At 47.6% G+C, this 20,481-nt stretch overlaps 1 protein-coding gene across 8 annotated transcripts; it reads left to right on the top strand.

Moving 5' to 3' along the window:
* The first annotated feature begins 1,141 nt into the window (after window positions 1-1,141).
* On the top strand, window positions 1,142-20,265 carry WDR86 (WD repeat domain 86). Of its 8 annotated transcripts, none has more exons than XM_004939130.5 (7): window positions 1,142-1,213; window positions 1,916-2,192; window positions 4,345-4,486; window positions 5,786-6,218; window positions 14,962-15,097; window positions 17,949-18,052; window positions 19,165-20,265. In XM_004939130.5, the coding sequence occupies exons 2-7, from the start codon at window positions 2,030-2,032 to the stop codon at window positions 19,381-19,383; spliced, it is 1,197 nt and encodes a 398-aa protein (XP_004939187.1). In that variant the 5' UTR covers window positions 1,142-1,213; window positions 1,916-2,029; the 3' UTR covers window positions 19,384-20,265. The 8 variants fall into 8 exon arrangements, with proteins under 8 accessions (XP_004939187.1, XP_046786607.1, XP_001233535.2 ...); XM_046930651.1 differs by having other exon boundaries at window positions 18,582-20,265; XM_001233534.7 differs by having other exon boundaries at window positions 1,791-2,192.
* Window positions 20,266-20,481: the final 216 nt, after the last annotated feature.

Genomic DNA, 20,481 nt, shown 5'->3' with positions numbered 1-20,481 from the left:
GCAAAAAGGCACTTCTCTGATTGAATGGAGTGGGAAACAAGGAAAGTGGGTTCTTCTACTCACCCTACTCAGCAGGTGTGGTTTTAGTAGCACAGGTGCTGCCCATTTATTAGTTGTCAACGAATGTTGGGCAATGGGATCTGCATCAGACCCTACCGTGCGCTTCCTGTGGGTTCTCTGTCTGCCAGATTTATCTTTTGTACACTGAACTACACTGTGCTGGGACAGGACACATCCCACTCGTGTTTCATGCTGCTCCTAGCACAGCAGAGCCCCATTTTGGAGCAGCAGCATGCCATCACACAGGGCTTGCATGACTACAGCCAGACAAAGGGTGGGTTTGTGGCCAGACCGAGTGTAGCTGGCAGGAGTGGGGGGGGGGGGGGGGTCATCCCTCAGTACTTGGTCCTGGTGAGGACACATTCTGAGTACAGTGTTCAGTGTTGGGCCCCTCACTGCAAGGAGACATTGAGACCCTGGAGTGTGTCCAGAGAAGGGCAATGGAGCTGTGAGGGGTCTGGAGCACAAATGTGATGGGAGCAGCTGAGGGAGCTGGGGTTGTTTGGTGTGGAGAAGAGGAGGCTCAGGGGAGGCCTGATTGCTCTCTACAGCTGCCTGAGAGGAGGCTGTGGTGAGGTGGGGGTCAGCCTCTGCTCCCATATAACAGCAATAGGATGAGAAGGAATGGCCTGAAATTGCAGCAGGGGAGGTTCAGGTTGGATTTTTGGAAAAGCCTCTTCTCAGAAGGAGTGGTGCTGCAGTGGGTGGCACAGCTGCCCAAGGAGGTGGTGCAGTCACCATCCCCGGAGCTGCTCCAGACCCACAGAGATGTGGCACTGTGGCACTACGGTCAGTGGGCACAGTGGGACGGGTTGGACCTGGCGATCTTAGTGGTCTTTTCCAACATTAATGATTCTGTGATGTTATGGAGGCAGGGGCTCTGCTGCCTGCCTGGCTTGCAGTGAGGGACTGCACTAATGAGCAACAGCCCTCAGCGTTTTGGCGACGAGCAGAATTTTTGGTGTCCTCCTGAGGAGCGGCACAGCCGCAGCTCATCCTTAGGGATGAGGGCGAGAGGAGGAACAAAAGGCGATGGCTTCCCTCAAAGCCAGCCCCCAGCTCGCCCCCTCCCTCCTCTCCCGGGGAGCACGGGGCTGAGAGAGCCGAGGGCTGGAGCCTCCACGAGGAAGGAAAGCCGGGGAACTGAAAGGCGGTAAGGGGAGGCAGGCGGGCCGGGGGTGCCTATTTTCCCTGAAGGAAGAAAAAGAAGAAGGAGAGGCGGAGGGGGCACAAAGCGAGGGAGCGGCACGGGCTGGGGAGAGGGGAGGCCGCGCCGTCCCGCCCCGGGGAAGCGGCTCTAACATGGAGGGAGGAGAGCCGGCGTTGGGGACCCACCCCGGGGTGGCCCGAGGGGAGCGCGGCGTCCGCTTCGGCCCTCCCCGCGCAGCACCGGCTGGGGGCGGCTCCCCCGTCCCGCTGCAGCCCGGAGCCGCGTCCGGGGCGGTGAGGGAACGGTGAGGGCGGGGATGGCGGCGGGGCTGCGGGGCGCTGCGGTCAGCCCGCGGCGGACGTGAGGGGTACGGGCGGCCGTGGGGGGGCGCGGGCGGGCGCTGGGGCTGCCTGAGCTCGTCGGCGTTGAGGAGGCTGAAGGAGAAGAAGCGTGGCCGCGTGCCGCGGTGCGGGGCGGCGGGTGGCCGGGGAGGGCTCGGTGCCGTCCCGGCGGTCGGACGTGCCCTTGTGTTGGCGGAGGGATGGAAGGCCACGGGAGGCCCCGCGATCTTCCGCCGTAGGCTTTTATGCGGAGGAAGAGGTGCTCCAGAGCACGAACGCGTCCTGACTGAGGAAAGCGGTGTATGCACGGAGGAGATCCGATGACTCAACGCGTCCCCGTCCCCCGCTCTGTGTCCCCCCCCAGCCGCCTTTCCCTCGGTGAGGTACATGGCTGAAGGCGGACGGTGGGAGATGAGGCCCGGAGCGCGGGGCTGCGAGGCGACCTGCTGACCCGCAGCCTTCGTGGGCAGCGCCGGCAATGGGGAACGGCGGCTCGGCCGTGAAGGTGTGCGCCGATCACCAGGGAGGCATCAACTGGCTGAGCCTCAGCCCCGACGGGCAGCGGCTGCTGACGGGCAGCGAGGACGGCACGGCGCGGCTCTGGAGCACGGCCGACAGTCAGTGCCACGGCCACTTCCAAGGTAGGCGCTCCGACCTCCTCCTTATCGCCTCTCTCACTCTCCACGTTACTTGGGTGCCTTTAATCGTCTCGTTTTCCAGGTGTTCTTTCTATAGAACCTCTTGGCCCGGAACTCTGCGAAGAAACCTTGTTGAATAGAGCCTTTTCTTTCTCCGCAGAGCTCTGCCTTTGGCACACAGATGTGTCCATCGCCGGAGTTTTGAATTCTGAACTGGTTTTGCATTTGTAACAGAATCTGCTGTCCTTATGAATAACCAAGAGAAAAAGCTCTGCAGAAAGCACAGCCATGCAGGAACCACGCTGGGGGCCGAAGATGGCTTATATCCTCATTCACTCCTGTTCTTGTTCTCTTAATATAGCAGAGAACCAACCACCCAACTCTTACATTTGCAATTTCTCATCCTTTCTTCTTCCAAAAATTAACATTGTTGGGATTTTTTTGTTTGCTGTTGTTTTTTTTAACGACCAAGTATTGTCTGTGCCCCCACATCCTGTGTCTCCTGGAAGACTTGCTGTGTTTGCTTAGGGCTTAGAAATCCACTTAAAGCAACAATTAACTTTCAGCTGGGGAGATAAGTGTGCTGGGTAGTACTCAGTGTGTGGCTTATGAACTGCTGGTGTTTGGGGTGAGCTTTAAAGAAGGTTGGCTAGGTGGTTTGTGAATGACCCATCGCGTCGGATAACTCTATGTATGTTATGTTTATGTTCTTATGCTACCCTTGTGTAAATTCACATTGAAAAGCTGTAATTACTGATCAGCCCATATCTAGAACAGTTTCCAGCTCGTACCACAGCATAACCAGCAGACTTGTGTGGTGGCAGACCATCACCAGACCATCAACTGGACCTTATCTGCCACAAGGGATTTGGACGAGCTCTGTGTAACTGTTAGGGATGGTTATATTCTGAGTGACAGACTGTACTGCAGTGACCAAAGTGCTGCTTTGGTCTTCTCAGAGTGGGGTTGGATGCTGCTGCGAGAGAAATGCTGCAGGTTGAAACCTGCCCAAGATAAGCTGCTTTGAAAAGCATTGCCACAAACATGTGAGGCTGGGCAGAGCTTGCATACAGCCTATGTAATTTACTGTATCTGATGGATTTACCTAAAAGAAAAATGAAGGCTGTGTGTGTCTGGAGTGTAGATTCTATTTGCTGGTCACTAAAAGGGCTTTCAATCATAAGAGTTGTAATAAAATCACTTTTTGATGTCAGTGCTTTACTGGGCAGCACGCTTTCCCTCAGTTCTTTAACATCTCTGCTGTACAACATTCTGTTTTCCTAGCATCTCTGTTTCTCTCTCTTTTTAATTACATTTCTCCTTTCCACGTATATGCATTTAAATCGCATTAAGGCCTGCTGGCTGCAGCCAGAGTCTCTTGGGATGCTTCAGAAGAATCAGTTCTGACCTTGAAATCTTAAAGTCTAGATATCTAACTCCAAAGGAGCGTAGGAACGTTCTGTCTCATCTGTTACCGTGATGGGTGACTGTATAAATAAATCTCATTCTTTCTTTCTGTGTCATTTCCTAAAGGTATACTGATATCCTGAAAACTGTTTTCACTCATGTTATTAATCACAATGGGGAAAACACTGGCTGACTTTTTACCAATTATGCTCTTTTGTTTGCATTTCATTCTGCTTGGACAATGAAACTAAGCTTGCTGGTGAGGCTTACGTCTCTTCCTTGTTCCATAGCTTCATGCTTCAGCTTAGGACTGTTTGTGTCCCAACAGTCAGTGGGCTGTGTTGAAATGCAGCCTTTTCCCTGACTTTAGCAGGAAGCAAACACATTTCTGTATACAAAGTGGATTAACAAACCTTCCCCCCCCCCCCAACCCCCAGTTGCCAGTTTTAAACTGCAGTAGTGCAAATGTTATTATATGGACACCAGTTCAGCTCATCGTGTTTTGATACAGCTCCTCTAACCAGGCAGCTCAGCTGTACTGTTTTACTCTTCCAGTGAATCGGTGTGACAATGAAGTGGAATCTTCTCCTGGTAATTAAAAGTGCTGTTTTACACAAATCCTTGCATGTGAAGAATGGGAGTTCCAGTCTGCTTGTTTTCTGTGCTCTCGGTCCAGCTGAAGAGCTCACCCAGTCCTCCCTGCTTGCAGGCACCATGCTTGAGCTGCTATTTCTGCTCTCATTCCTAGGACACGAGAGTTACATCACCTTTTGCCACCTAGAAAACGAGGCTGCCTTCACGTGCAGTGCAGATCATACCATTCGAAAGTGGGACGTGGTGACAGGCCAGTGCCTGGCCATTTACCGAGGGCACACCTCCATTGTGAACAGGTTGGTTCCCTGGAGTTCTTCCATTGTGTTCCTGTAATCTCTTATCGCACGGATGGTCGTTTTGCTGCAGTTTTCCATGGCTACGCTAACAAAACAGGTTGTGTAAACCTTTGGGTGCATGCTCCACGTGTTCTGTGCTGTAATGATTCGTTTTCCTAGCAACAGCGCTGACGCAGCCATAGACGGCAGATAGGAGAGGGCTGAAAGGCACACGGCAGGGGAATTGAACCCAGCACCAGCCATGACATTCCAGAAGAAACTGTTCAATTGATAGCAGATGCTTTTGGTAAATAGATGTGAAAACATCACGTCAAACCTTTGAGTCACTGAGGGGAATAAAGTCAGGGCTGTTTCTGGAATCGCCATTCCTCCTTATGCAAGCGGAGTTTGGTGTTAATCTGATTGTCCACAGTGGATTGGCTTGTTGGTTTTGTTGGGATGGCTTTACTTAATCGCAAATGGAACCATCAGTCAAAGGTTTATTTTAATACTGTTTTGCTGTTCGTTACCAAACTCAGAGCACAAAAGGTGTGTAGCTGGATGCTTTAAGTAGTTAGGAAGGCTGGCTCTGCCTGTGTTCTGGCACTGGCCTGATTTACTTGAATCAGCAAGTTGGAAGTGTGCTCCCTATTCATCTGTCTTTGTTGCCAGTTTGAAAGGTTCCAGAGGACCAAACTCAGCGTGTAAAAAAGATGGGTTGTGATGTTCTCTATTCCCAGTTTAGAAACACAGACCGCAGAGATTGTACTGTTATCCGTTAAGTGTTTGTGCAGCTACGCTTCATTATTATGGAGGCCCAGTAAGCTGAATTCTTGAGCTGTAATCTCTGATTTGCTCTTTAGTTCGCACTGGAACAGGCTGCCCAAGGAGGTTGTGGATACCCCATCCCTGGAGGCATTCAAGGCCAGGCTGGATGTGGCTCTGGGCAGCCTGGTCTGCTGGTTGGAGACCCTGCACATAGCAGGGGGGTTGGAACTGGATGAGCATTGTGGTCCTTTTCAACCCAGGCCATTCTATGATTTTAGAGAAGCACAGCTCAAAGCTGCAGTGCTAAAATATCCGCACTGGTGTACCTGAATGAAGTCTTTTCGAAAGTAAAACAGAGATGGGTCTGGTGTCAAACAAACAAACAAAAAACGTGTGGTTATAAACAGTGTGTTTTAAACAGAGCGGCTGAATCAGAGGTATGTGTGCTGAGTTCGTGCTATTGTTTCAAGCTTCAGTGTGCTTAGCATTGAAATAATTACAAAAAAAAAAAGGTGAAAAGAATGTTACTATTAATGTATATATATTTTGCAGGATCCTGGTTGCCAAAGACTATCTGTTTAGTGGCTCCTATGACAGGACGGCCCGCTGCTGGAGTGTGGACAAGGAGAAACAAATCCAGGAATTCCGGGGCCATCGGAATTGTGTCCTGACTTTGGCTCACTATTCCTCCAAGGACGTCCTTGAAGAGGAGGAGGAGGAAGAGGAGGAGGAGGAGAGAGTAAGCAGAGACCTTCTAGTGACAGGTAGCACGGACTGCACTGTAAAGGTCTGGTGGGTGTCCAGCGGGCGCTGTTACCAGACTCTGCTGGGACACACTGGGGCTGTCTTATGCCTTATACTTGACGCACCAAACAGGGAGCTGTTTTCTGGCAGCACGGACTATACCATTCGAACATGGAATATTGTTACTGGCGAGCAGCTGAAAGTGTTCAAAGAGCATCAAGGATCGATAATTTGCCTGGAGGTAAGAATATAGAATTGCTCGGGTTGGAAAAGACCTCAAAGGTCATCAAGTCTGACCACAGCCCAACCATATTACTCCAACAACCTGAAATCACGTCCCTGAACACCACATCCAAACGTTTTTAAACACATCCAGGGATGGTGACTCAACCACCTCCCTGGGGAGCCTATTGCAGTGCTTAACAACCCTTTCTGTAAAGAAGTTTTCCCTGATATCCAACCTAAACTTACCCTGGTGCAACCAAGAGCCATTCTAAGGAGCTATCTGCCTCCTAATCTGCGTGGGTCCCAACTGTCTTCTCACTCACAGAGAAGCTCTTCTGAGACACGTTGTAAACGATGTTCTTCATCATTCATATAATAACAGAATAATTATGCCTTGCAATCTTGGAACAGCGCTTTCTCTGAAGGATGTCCTGGTATCCTCTTGGCTTGCAGTGGTTGTCCTGGTCTAACTTCTAGCTCAGTATTTATTTAGGTACCCCTTGGTCTTGAAGTTTGTGTGGAGTGTTTTGGAGCACTCTTCTTCTGAGCAAGGTTGCGTGCATTGGGCCATCAGGCTTTGAAGAGAAATAACCTGAGCTGTTGGTGCAACGAAGCTGACACAGGGATGGGTAACTTAAAAAGTGGGGGAGTAAAAATCAGAGTAAATCAGATATCTGATGCAAAATTTTGAACAAGAGATGATAGGAAAGCATAAAGCTGGAAGAAATCCTGCTGTTAAAACCACGCACACAAACATAAGATGAGGAAAGAAAGGGAGATGGAGACCACCAAATGAGAGAATGGGCAAGGAAAGTGGAAAAGAGAAGTAGAGCCTGGGAGAGAGAATGGGAAAGAGTGAAGGAGGGGGAATAATTGTAATATGACTCGAAGAACTGTACCTTGTTTTTCTGTTTGTGGCATTTTTCTGGTGAAGGTTGCCAGGTTTATTAACATTACAAGGGAGGGAATGGATTTAGGGAGATGGAGAAGACAAAAGGGAACTATGGCATAAGTACTTGCCCATTCACCAGATGGTATTAATGGAATATTTAAGGAACGTGTATGATGGTCTGTAAGTTAATTTCAGGTCAGTAAACCTAAGTGCTTTTAATTAGATGTGCTGTATTAACTTACACAAGGTTTTTTTTTTTCTCACTATTTTTCTTGTTTATGCCTCTTTTCCTTTGCAGAGGCTACAGTATGTATTTTTAATAGCTGTTTAATAAATGTTGCCTCTGTTTCTAAAGAAGATAGTCCCAGCTGACACTAGCAGGCTGAAGACCCAGTAATACTGAAGGAATTCTATTTTCCTTTGGTTTTAGAAAGGAGAAAGAACTAAGTTGTGTTGCCCTGGAGTAACGTTTGGCTTGCTTGGGTACATTCTGAGATTGTGGTTATGCACTTTGAGGATGCTCAAGTGAATATGTTGCTGTTCTTAGTGTCACTCTATGTTTTACCGTTTAATTGCAACCTTTCTCCAAGACACAGATTGGCAACAACAGAGCTTGCTTTAATTTAATTGGGCTCTTACTGAAATTGTTACACAAAACTGGCTTGACCCTCTCCCAGAAGCCTGGGAAATTCAATTACACTCTTTGAATGCTCCAGAATGAGCAGTGCTTCCCTCCTTGCGAGCACAGCATTCAACAATGGTTTTAAACAAACAGAACTTCTTGTAGGAGAGGAGAAAAGCAAAACCAACACATCTCTTTGGAAGGCCTGAACAATTCAAAGTAGACAAGTCTGCTGCTGCCAAGGCTGTGCTGACAATGGTCCTGGCCAAACCCTCAGCTTGTAGCCGTGAGTAACTGGTAGCCGTTTGCTTCTCCAGTCATCATTTGATGGCTGAAACTGGAGGAGTCCAACTGGGTACACGCTGCCCTAGAACTTAGCCCAGCTCAATCACTCGCTGTAGTGCTGTTGAATAGCTTTAGCCTGTCAGTCTTTTCTAATCCCTCGCTCTTCCTTGTTGGGTTCAACACTAGCCCTTCTGTTCCACTTGGCTGCCTCTCAGCACAGCCCACGTGGTATTTTCGTTCTTTTTAGAAAGGGGTCAATCACAAGAATCCATACAAAGATGTGACAACAGAAGGGAAACTTCCTGAGCAGAGGTGTGTGCAGTTTCCTTGTGTTTTGCTTTTTGGTTGGTTGGTTGCTTTCTCTTTTTTTTTGCTGTGTTTCTTTATTTTGCTTTTGATTTTAATAATTTTGCTCTCCAGGAACCTTTGGAGCCGCCTTTGCCCCGGCCTCCTTTGTGGCAGAGCTGCAATCTGTGTCAGGGAGTTTAGCGTCGTGTTTTTCAAACCCTGTGTCCTGGAGGTCTCGGAGGTGGTTGTGAGTCACTCACAGTAGCCAGCAGACAGCTTTAATTGTTGGCAGTAGCTCAGTTTCTTCAGAGCGTGAGAGTGAGCTTCTAATTACACCACATTTTTACTCCCTTGTCCTGGAGGAGCTGAGCTGATACTGGCCTTTAAAGGTAGTTGTTAACATTACTAAAGGGGTAAAAAAATAAAAAAAAAAGTACTTATTTTCAGTGCATGTATGCAAATAAAGGTTCCTAAGGGAGGCTGGCCATTCAGAACATTTGGAAATGGAGTTCCGTGTGGTATCTTGTCCCAGACAGGACACAAAGAGTGTGACTACTTATACTGTATTAATAGGAGTGCCTCAGGATGTTCTGATCTGCTGCAGGTAAGGTCTGGGCTGGCCTGGCCAGTTTCCATGACTTTCCAGTAAATACCAATAGCGTTTCTGTAGCAGTGAATGGAGCTCCCTAGGAGAGCCTTTCAGGGTAGGTATCCATAGATACACCCATATTTTCCCTTCCTGAATGGCCAGTGAGTGAAGAGCAGAGATATGATGGCACAGTCACGTTCTGATTTTGAATGCTCCTCAACTGCTCCAGGATCCTCTAGGTACCATTGCCATCCAGCATGCATTAGAGGAGCGTGAATACTCTAACCTGGCGTGGAAGGCCAGAAAACACTGGTTGGCTTTTGGCTTTCCCTTTTCCCCTGTTCTTGGTGATCATGGACAACAGGGTGAGGAGAGTGAGCATTTCTGATCTTCTGCGTGACCTCTCCTGCTTTCCCAGGCCTGAATCACAGAGTGTGGCCTGCACTCATAACAGCTGCAGGTGCCAGCTTTGTGTAACGCCATTCTTCCTTCCACCGTCCCAATTCAGCTGACAGAAGCTTTGCCAGTAGACTTTCTGCATGTGAGGTGCCTTGGCAGCCTTGACTCCTTCCCTCACGTCGTCAGGCAAGGTAACCATTGGTACAGCAGCCAGCACTCTTTTTCTCATGCTTCTTCTGCACTGCATTGCTAGCTTGGCAGGCGAGGGACAGCAGCTGCTCTGAGTGCTCTCTCTCCATGTAAGAGCCAATGATGTGATTTTACAGGAAGCAATGGGGAAAAAGCAAGGGTGGGCTGAGTGTAATCACACAGCTCATTCTATTTCTTCCACTAAGACACTTCAGGCCCGGCTGAAGACCAGGGTTTGTAATTCATAATCAGACGGACGTTTCCCCTGAACACCACTGCCTGCAGCAGGCTGAATAACCCTGGCCTGAATATTTTCTTGTGTGTGTTATTCTAAATGTCTCCAAAGTGGTTTTGCAAACTGTTTACAAGGATTGCTTTGTCCTTAGCTGATTGTTCAGACCGAGTATTTATCGAACTTGTGCTGCCAAAAGCTGGCAGAGAGAAATGATCCAGCCTGGTATTTAGCTTGGATTCTACAGCGAGCATTCTTACAAGGATGAGAATTGCAAGAGGAGTTTTAAATGAACATGAGTGGGCAAGGACTCGCTTCTGGTTTTCCTGCAAAAGATCCTTTGTTGGGAGCATTCCCCTTCGTTGTCTTTTAAAGCTGGCTAGAAGAGAAGAATGCTTTGAGCAAACCCACTGCCTGAGCTCCATTTACACACTTGGCTATTGTGATCGCGGGGACGGGTTATTTTTCTCATTGCACCAATGAAATTGTGGGCACTTTTGGGTAATTTGCCTGTTGCGTCGTTCATCACAGGATGAGTTAGGGGGGATCTGAACGTGTTCAGCACCTTTAGAAAAGGAGTGTGTTTTCAGCAGTGAAGCTGAAGAACGTTCTCTAGCAGCCAGAGCCCACTCTGGATGGATTCTCAGTTTTAGAAAAAACAACAACAACCAAAAAACAAAACCATTTCTTGCCCACAGGGAGTTATTTAGCTCGCTAAAATGAATGTGGTTTGAATGGGATCCTGAAAGTCTAACTCAGCGGAAGGCTCACATGGCTGTAACTTGAGACTGCTCCAAGTTGGTGATGTCTAGCTTGGGAGCAGCTGTGAACAGAAGACCCAGCTGACAGGTTGCAGGAGCACTGACCCCTTGTCGAGAGAAAGCTGGCAATGGGAAGTGTGCTGATGGGAACTTGCCTTCCTGGGAGCCTGCCTGAGCACAGTGATCTGCAGCAAGATGATGTGCCTGATCCAATTGCTGAGCTAATGGCCTCTCCTTGGATGAAAGTTAAGTTGTCTTATAGCAAAGGTTAATTTGGAGAGCAAAGTCTGTTCCTATAAGCTGTAGGTTGTATAACCTGCTACACAACTCTTGCTGACTTTCTTGGCATTAATGCAGGTGGAAATTGTCTTAAGCTGTTGCATGTGCTCAGCTCAGCCAAGCTCGTGGAGCAGTAGGGTTGTGACTGTCTGGAGAGACCAACCCTAGCTATGCTTATTTATTTGAGCTGTGGCATGTTTAGGGGCTGTGAGCAACATCAGGATTGAATAAAACAGGCAATTTTTTATGGTGAAACCTGTAACTACTTGAGTGTTTGCAGCCTTTCTTTTACCAGTGCTGTAACTTGGCTGTTAAAAACCAGTCTGAGCAAACTTTGTCATGGTACATCAACAGTACATCTCCAGGACATTGCTGGAGGACTGAGACAACTGTGCCTCATTCTCGTGTCTCAGCGTTTCATCTGGTGAAAAGCAAAGTCCCTCAGCACGATGAGAACAATGAATAGTCCAGAATTAAAGCTATCAATGCGGTGACTTTTTTTTCTTCCCCCCGTCTGGCTGAGGCTTTAAAACTGGTCATCTGATTGCCATTAGCTTTCTTTTATTCTTCTGAAGCTCCTTGGGTTTGAAGTATCCGCACAGCTCATTAGTACCCAAGCTGCAGATCTGTTGTGTGTTGTCTGCTCCGCTCCAGGTGTCCTTGCCTTGCCGTGCTTTTCCTTGTCAGGAACTTTGTTGGGCAGTGATCCAAAGTGAACAGAGCACTCAGGAGCCAGCCAAGGAAAATACAGCTCTGAAAATACCACCGGTTCTCCAGGCATTTGCAGATTAGAATATGTAACTGTTTCTGCTGATGGTTTTTAGGCCAGGATTTGACAGGCTTGGCTGTATTTGGAAAATCTGTTGGGTGAAATTTTACCATTTTCCTTCTAAATTATAAGAAAGTTAAATTATTTAATAAGAATAGGACTGGGGTTAGAGAATTGAGTGTGGGTTTTGGAGCTTTGGAGATAAAAGGGGGGGGGAAAAAGGCCTGGTAGTTAGGGATGGAGGGCTTGTAAGCTCATGAGTATTGGCTGAAAATGACTGCACCTGAATGCCCGTGCACAAAAATGGGTGCTGGTCTTGGCACTGGGGAGGCCTTGCTCCTGCCAAAGGTGCAGCATGGTCTTGCATTCTGGTGATGAAGTTGTCCTGGGAGCTGATCTGCTGAGTCTAATGTGTTAGCAGGGGTATTTAAGCCAAGGAACAGCGACTGTGGATGCTTCCTTGTGACAGGACAAAGAGAAATGGCTTTAAATTAAGAAAGGGTAGGTTTTGGATTGGATATTAGGAAGAAGTTCTTCCTGATGAGGGTGGTGAGGCACTGGCACTGCTGTCCAGAGCTGTGGGAGCCCCATCCCTGGAGGTGCTCGGGGCCGGGCTGGATGGGGCTTTGGCAACCTGCTGTGCCCAGTATGGGGGTACCAGTATGGGGGTATATGTGCACTGCGTCCAGCCTTGGGGAGCTGAGAGCCAGGCCTGCTGTGTCTGCACTGGGGGATAAGTGCATCTTTTGGATGCCAGCTCTGACAGGAGCTCTGGAGTCGAACTGCTGGTTTGATGTGGGTCGGATTGGATCAGTTCCTCTGTCTTGCTCTTGTCAGTGAGAATCCCAGCTGGTTTTCATATACCCTCCTGGGCATCTTCATGGACTCTGTGCACTGGTGCTCATCACAGCTGCCCTGAGGCGTGTAATGCATCCTGTGCTCTGGGATCCTGGCAGTCAGAAGTTACAGTGCTGCAAATTTCAAGACAGTTTTTTTAAGCAGGGACTTGAGGTGCGCTGTATCACAGTTCCCCACCTGTGAAGTAGGGAAGGCATTTATTTTATATTGTATTTTATGCTATACAATGCGAATGCCTGCTCATCAGGTGCTTGGGCTGGGGTCGGTGATGATGATGTTGACTACGTAATAGATATCTGAAGTGCTGTAGCTTAGGTTGCAGCTGTAACCTGGATCTGTTTGGATCTGATCAAGTGAAGCAGGAGATATTTCATCAGAGGTAGACATCATGATATAGATGTCTACAGCTGAGACAGCCATCCTTGTCTGGGAGACAAGGAGCCACTTTTAAGGCGTGATTTGCTTCGGACGTCTGATTTAGGAGCAGACCTCAGTGTCTGTAAGGGGCTATTTTAGCTGTAGATACTTAGAGCAATTCACATGAGGCGATGCCTGCATCGTATCACCAGCGGTAGGTCTGATTTGCAGCTTCAGCTTGGGCTGATGACTCTCATTGGGTTTCCCTGCTAATAGCTATTCTGTGTTCTGCATTTTAAAAATCCCGTGGAAATGAGAGGCAATGTGACAGTCTGAGCATGTAGCAGGCTTTGCTATTGGCTTTTAGTCTGTGACAGCTATTGCTATTAGTCTGTGACATCTGATAGATGGTTTAACCTGTTTGTAGTTCTGTTTCTAAGCGTTGCTGAGAATCCTTTGCTCCCCTGCTTAAACTGGGGAGTGGGAGGAGGAGAAATAAATGGGTGTATTAGGGGGCAGTTTGGGTGGCACAGAGACCTGGGGCTTAATGAAGAGAGTTGCCATGCTGCCGACTCTGCAGGTCTCCGTGCGTTGGAAGCTTTTATGGTTCTTATGTTCCCGGTGGCATAAATTATCTGAGTAGCCCAGGTCATTTAACATATTTTTATATCCAGCAAGGAAGAAAATCTAGGCAAGTGCTGCTGTTCTGTTTCATTTCAGCATTTGCACACCCACTTAGATGTGGAACTCAAGCGGCGTAACCTAACGTTCCGGTAACGCTGAGTGGCACTTACCTGCAGGAGGTTATAACTCCATGCTTTCCCTTCTTCACTGAGTGTGTCTGAAGCAGAAATGTGATGACTTGGCCAGGAACAGCCCAGCAGGATCTCAACTCAAAACAACTCTCGCATTGAGCAGGGGCCATGTGACAATGTTTGTTGTGCCCATTCATGTTGAGCCTGGAAATGAAAGGTCAGGTTACCTTCCTCAGGCTGTTACGGCTCTCGCTTTTCGTTAGCGCTGCTGGCCATTCCTTCTCTTTCCTCAAAGAGATGTAGTATTAATGCCATTGCTAACGCAGCTTAAAAGTAATGGGATGTGACATTTCAAAGTACTGCTGACTTTTAGCAGCTGATGTGTTTTACAACCTCTTGACGTTTAGCTGTGAAAACTGCCCCATGGGCCAAGTTCTGCTCGTTTATGATGCCTTTCACAAATGACACCTTCTCAAAGTGGAGTGGAGATGGGAAAGAATGGAAAAACATTTAAAGCTTACAGAAACAGAGCGCCAAGAGGGGGGATCAAGGGGTTATAATGCAAGGTGTCCCCTGAAAGTGACCCAAGAGCAACGCCCAGGTCCAGTTGGCTCATGATTGCTGTGAGAGTGTGTGCTTAACTGGCTGACTCCATTATACTGCCTTCAGATGGCATCAGCCAGGCCAGCTCTCTGCTTGGAGCAGTATACAGAGCTGCGCAGAATGGTGCCTGCTCAGAGCTCTACTTTGCTTGCCCTAGATGAGCGTGAATGCAGGATTTCTCTTTGCACAGTGGAGGGTTTCCCTGCAAAGTTGCCAGGCTCTGTGCACTTCAGATAGCCTACTGCTGTATCCTGGCAAGTTTTATAGTGCTACACAGGTCTGTTACATCTCCCTGTCTCTCTTTCCCTTCTGCAATTATTCCCTTTGCCGTTCTCTGCTGTGTCTGTGTGGAAAGGAAAACCCCTCCTCTACCATTGATGACTTTACACAGTGGGATGGATGACTTAGTGTAACAGGGCGCTGCTCTTTGGATTTTAAAGGCTGGCTTGCTCTGAACTCCAGCAGAACGTGATCTGGTTGAAGATGTTTAAAACCTGTGTGAGAATAGTTAATGATTTAACCATCAGAAAACAGTCCAAGAAGGACTTCTGGAAACCAAGGCACAGGACTGAAGGAAGAGCTAGTGTTTCCATATATTGACCTTGTGCAGAGTAATCCTGCTATATTCGGTTTATCACAGAATGGCTTGGGTTGGAAGGGCCCTCAATGACCATCAGGTTCCAACCCTCCACCCCAGGTAGGGTTGCCAACCACGGATTAAAACCCAGTCCGTACTTTGCAGGAACTACCATTTGTTGGCTTCTTTTGAGGCCGTTCAGGCAGAAACTGAGTTCAGATGAGTCAGCTCAATGCAGCGCTCACACCAACACGCCTAAGAGACTGTTGCTAATGCTTTTTTTTTTTTCCCCTCTTCCCTTCAGCTGGTGAATCGGCACTTGTATTCAGGAAGCGCGGACAGGACAGTGAAGTGCTGGTTAGTGGACACTGGGGAGCGAATCCAGACGTACAAGGCTCACAAACACAGCGTTAGCACTTTGAAGTACCACGCTGGGATCTGTGAGTTGCCTTTCCTATGTTCAGCAGTCCCTTGTCTCCTTCGGGATGTTCGTCTTTGATCAAAGATTGTTAATAGAGAATGCTGTAGTTTTGAGGCTTGAAAATGTGTCACTTCTTTCGGCTCCAACACGTTTTTATGTTGAGTATCAGATTTGCTGCGCTACTCTGTGTGGGAAGCTTAGATCTTCCCTCCATCTTGACCTTCTTCTAGCACATGAAATACTTGCTTTATTTGTGTTACGAAGGGAAATGGCTTAAATCCAGAGCTGTCTGTGGGTTGTTTGCACAGCCATGGTTTAGCCTCACCAGCCTAATGTCTGTCAGCCTGCTGCTCTTGCTGACAGCAAGTGCTGCTGCTGGATACACTGCCCTGTGCCACCCTCTGCTGCCTTGTCAGTACTGTTAACAGACTGTCCCAAACCAGACTGTCTCAAATCCTCTCTGCTCTTTCTAACAGGGTTTCTGTTTGGATTCTATCTCCAAGACTCATTTTGCACAAATTCTTTTCCCTTTTCCTGTCCTTCTGCATCTAGTTGTTCCCAAAACCACCTTTCTGCTGCAGCTGAGTGTTGCTTACAAATGCATGAGACTCAGCTTTTCTGCTTTCAATACTCCTGTTAACAGAGGTATCTTTGCATAGCTCTCTCTTGTTGACGTTACATATTCCAGCCAAGAAACTGCTCTTTAAATCCCTCTCTTGCCTGGCTTTCCTTTGGTCAGCCCAAACCTCTCTGTGCATCATCTCTGTCTCATTCTGACACTGATTGTTAGACTCGGTTTGCTTCACTTCCCAAACAAGTATTTCTCTCCTCCAGGTAACAGGGATGAATAATCTAAAACTAATCTAGAAAGCTGCAGTGCTTTTCTGATCTCAATTTCTGTACTTTTGGCTGGCTGGTGTCGCACTGGAACAGGTTGCCCAAGGAGGCTGTGGATGCCCCATCCCTGGAGGCATTCAAGGCCAGGCTGGATGTGGCTCTGGGCAGCCTGGTCTGCTGGTTGGTGACCCTGCATATAGTAGGGGGGTTGAAACTGGATGATCTCTGTGGTGCTTTTCAACCCAGGCTGTTCTATGATTCTGTGACTATATGACCAACATGTAACACCAAACGAATGGTTGCTATTAGGGCCTTAATATCTCTTCTGGTAGATGATGGGTATAATGGTGATAAATGGCTGACAAATGTGAGATAGTACGCATTAGAAAGATACGAAACCAAACACTGTCATCAAGCAAGATGACTGCGCTAAGCAAATGCTGGCCTGATCCAGTGAGGAATCTGTTCTGAGCAGACAGCAGACTGTCTCCTTCATTAATGAGATGCCCAGAGCTGCTTTTCAGGCCGTTAGTACAAGCTTGACCAGAGTGTCTAAAATCCCCATAAAGAAGGTTAGTCTCATACAGAAGTTTCATTATCTGATGCCATTTCCCTCCCCTTCATCCCTCTGCAGCATCCCTGCCAGGCGGATACATTATTTTTCCATAACTCTTAAAATGCATTTGGTATTACTGCATTTAGTCAGACCTGCGAAGAACATCCTGATAGTGTGATAGAAGTGCTCACAGTGTTATTTAAGATCCCACTTTTCAATCTAGAGCAGTGCGTCAAGCGAGGAGAATTTATTGCGCTTAAAGAGTAGGATACATATCATGGAAGAGTGTTAGGGATGTGTCTGAACGTAATTTGGGTACATTCTGATTCTAACTGAGCCACCAAATGATCAGAATGTGTTTCCATTGGCTTTCCTCTGTACACGTGTATGATTACAAGCATGGGCAGTATTACAGCTGCTCTCAGTTCTGTTTACTTAATGATCTTATCGTGGTTATTTCTCTCCTACAGTACGTATGTGGTCATTTAAGATTTAATTTTATATCTTTTTTTTTCCTGTCCCAAATCTCCAAGGGAGCATTCCAAACCTGCCCACTCTCCCAAGATGCTGTGAAATTTAAGTAAAAAATAAGTAAAAATGAATTGCTAATACATACATACATATATATATATACACACACGTATATATACATGTATGTATATATATACACATGTGTAGTATATGTGTGTGTATATATACATATATAGAGAGATATATACATATATAGAGAGATATATACACATATTTGCTTGTTTACTTCATAGAGGTGTCTGTATAGTTTAAATGCTGAATCTGGGTTATGCCAGCAGCTCTCCCTTACAACTCAGGGCTGCTGGGAGGCTTCCTAAATCTGGAGTGACAGTTCAAAAGGTGGAGGAGATGTCTGTCAAGAGCCAAAATCCTGATAGCTGGAATGAAGTGACAGCAGCACGGTGAAAGCAGCTCTTAATTGCTTCTTATTCTCTGCATGGGTGTAATATAGGAAGGGGCTTCCATTAACTGGCAAAAATACCTTGTGCTGTGCTTTGTGTTGCTGGTACCAATCTGCAGAATGGGATGAGTGCTTTTTCAGGGTTGTGTTGGCCACTGAGTGCCTGCAGGCCCGTGTAAAATGAGGCTGGTTTTTCCATATCCAAGTGCTCCTTAAAGGCGTGCCCAGGAGGAACCCAGCCGACTGCACTTGGGGTTGGACATCCGACACAGAGCTGTGTATGTAGCCTGAGCCTTGAATCGCTTGAAGGCTCCACTGCTTGCAGAGACCCCCAGGCAGGGAAACATGGTGTGTTCTAATGAAGCCGGGGCAGAATCCGTGCATTTGAAATGGGAATAAAAACAGCAGCATGCTGGGGGGCGGTGAAATCAGAATGGCCGTGCTCCTTTGGGAACCGCTTCTTGGTGTGTTTCTGAAGTGGCATGAGCTGTCCTTTCGTGGCTGCTCCTATCCGGCCGCGTGCTGAGCTGTGTGCTTGTGTTGCAGTGTTCACTGGCAGCGGTGATGCCTGTGCACGAGCCTTCAATTCCAGGAGTGGTGTCTTGCAGAAGATCTTCCGAGGACACAAATTCATCATCAACTGCATCCAGGTGGGGAATCTGTCACCTGTGCTTGCTCCCTTGTGTTCCATGGGAACCGTGCAGCAGTTGAGTGCTGCTCTGGGATAAAATGAAATGGAATAGATGCAAATATCCCCAGTGTGATTTTAGGAAAACTCTGGTAAGGATAAGCAAAACTATGGAACGAACCCTCAGGGGCAATTCTGTATCAGCACTGGGAGGCTTTTCAGGTCAGGTTAGATAAGCAGTCATAAGAAATGCTATGACAGAGCTGTGTAGGGGTATGGGATGGACTCCAAGAGCCCTTCAGCAGGAGGCTGCACAAGGGTGAGGATTTGCAGTGCTTTGTGCAGAATGCAAGTTTCTTCCTTATCAAAATAGAACAAATACAGCATTCATCCCCTTGCCCCCCAAGATATAGCATCCCTTCACAGGCAGTCTAGCAACTGTTTACTGTCCTTTCTATTCTCAGTGAGGTGCTAGTGGTGATTACCATGTTCTACCCTTTATATAGGAGTCTATATGAAGTGTTGCCTCCAGCATATAATTTTTCCTATAGGTGTAAAGATGACAGAGAAGCCCTGTGTTGCTGTCTGCTGCACCTCCCACCAGACAAATGGAAGAGTCATTATCATTTTTCTTAAAGCTAACCCAGATCCTTGAAAAGGACTTGCACATTGTCTTGACTCAATGGACACGGATGTTTCAGGGCTAAAAGGGGAGAAAGTGAAGGGAGGTGATAAGGAGAGCATTCCTGTCCCCATCCGCTGCTCAGTGATACGCATTTTGATGGTGCCTCAGTCTTTGTCTTCAAAACCAGAAGGCTGAAACTGGCACAGAAATGTGTGGCTACAGCCTGCTGTGACACTGAGGAGTTAGTTCCCCGTTGCTTTTCTGGTGGATGTGAGTTATAAATAATTCTTGCTGTGTATATTTTATGGCTCCATGGAGTGGCTAAGAAACGAGGTCTGGCTTGGTAATGTCTCATCACACTTGAGCAGTTTCTGTGATAATTTATACCAGCTCTTGGAATGAGCTATCAGGTCCGAAGTGTCGGTTCAAGCTGTGTTTGCTCTGATTTTGGGGTTTGGTTATGCACATTCTGAGCTGTAGCTTGGCCTTGTGTGACCCTGTTGTTCCAGATCCACAATGAGCTGCTGTACACAGCCTCCCACGATGGCACACTGAGGATTTGGGACATCCGGGGTATTTGCAAGAGAAATAAGCGGCGTTGGAAGAAGGAGAGGTGTGCCCAGGGCAGGAGCTCTCAGAAGGGAAGTCTGTCTCGTCTCTTCAACAATAAGGTCGGCTGTATGGTACAGCAAGAAAATGGGGAACACGAGACTGTTGAACTGATGTGACTGTCCACAACAGACTTCCTGGGAGTGACCAAAGCTGAACCTTCTGTTTTCTGCACCACTGTGTCCGTGCAAGCCAGAACTTGGAAAGAGATGGGAGACGGCTTTGCCTGAACCTCTGCTCAAAGAGCCAAAGTGCTCTGTGGCTGTCAGGTGGACTCCAGTCATGTTGCTGCTCAGGATGACTCTCAGCTGAGCAGTACTGAGGGCAGGAGGGACTGAGTGTGGTTTGGGTGATGTAGCAGCAGTGTGGCTGTGTCATTAAGATCTTAATTTACAGCTGCTTTTTTTTGTTTCAGTTCTCCCTGCCATCGATGCGTTGCATACTTCCACTTGGCTCATATCTGACAAGGACTGTTTCTACCTGTCCCCACTGCCCTCGGTTCAGCTGAATGTCTGAACATGGCAGGAGCCAGGAGATCGTGGCACCACATCTGAGGCAGTGGCTATGCAATATACCACTGGTCAGCCTGGCTCAGTGCTTGGCTCTTCATGGTCCTTGTATGCACTGGGGATTTCCAGTTGTGCTTCACAAGGAGTGGGCGTGAAATATGGGGGAAGAGTTGCTGGAAACGTGTTGTCTTTCTTCCTTATGTGGTTATGCCTGGCCTTGGCTTGCTAGCAGCAATGGATAAGCAGTCAAATTCCAGAGTACTTCTCCCCCCCCTCTTCTTCCAGGTTCATCCCTTTCTGATAACCACTGAGCCGTGAATAAACAAAGGTTCTTCTATTTTTCTATTTGCAGATATACCCCTTTGTAGAACCAGTACAAAAATATCTAACCACATGTTTTTATTTTTATGGCTTTATTTATTCTGTACTGCAGCAAGATGCAAAGGCTGTAATTCTTCCTTAGAACGGACCAATAAACATGTGGCATCTACAGCTGCCTGTCTTGCTTTTAGTTACTTCTCAGGTAGAGGGAATTTGTCTGCAGATGCACAGTAACAAAGGACAGATGGAAGATGGAAGAACAACATACAGTTTGGGAATGGTTTCCTTTTCCTTACTGCTGGGGCTGCCCCAATGGCACAGCTATGTGGAGGGCTGGTGTTGGCTCCGTGTGCTCCTTGCCTCTCCTGCTGTAGGAAGCCACTAGCA

This window comes from Gallus gallus, chromosome 2 (assembly GCF_016699485.2).
Source record: "Gallus gallus isolate bGalGal1 chromosome 2, bGalGal1.mat.broiler.GRCg7b, whole genome shotgun sequence".
NCBI lineage: Eukaryota > Metazoa > Chordata > Aves > Galliformes > Phasianidae > Gallus > Gallus gallus.
The sequence above is the reverse complement of the archived record's forward strand: the minus strand, read 5'-3'. Positions and strand labels throughout refer to the sequence as shown.

What these genes read in the sequence shown, in the direction of transcription:
- WDR86 (XM_004939130.5), top strand. Translation starts at nt 2,030, where the DNA reads ATGGGGAACGGCGGCTCGGCCGTGAAGGTGTGCGCCGATCACCAGGGA. An exon ending in CACACCTCCATTGTGAACAG is followed by an intron (nt 4,487 to 5,785) that starts GTTGGTTCCCTG and finishes TATATTTTGCAG; the next exon opens with GATCCTGGTTGCCAAAGACT. An exon ending in TCATCATCAACTGCATCCAG is followed by an intron (nt 18,053 to 19,164) that starts GTGGGGAATCTG and finishes CTGTTGTTCCAG; the next exon opens with ATCCACAATGAGCTGCTGTA.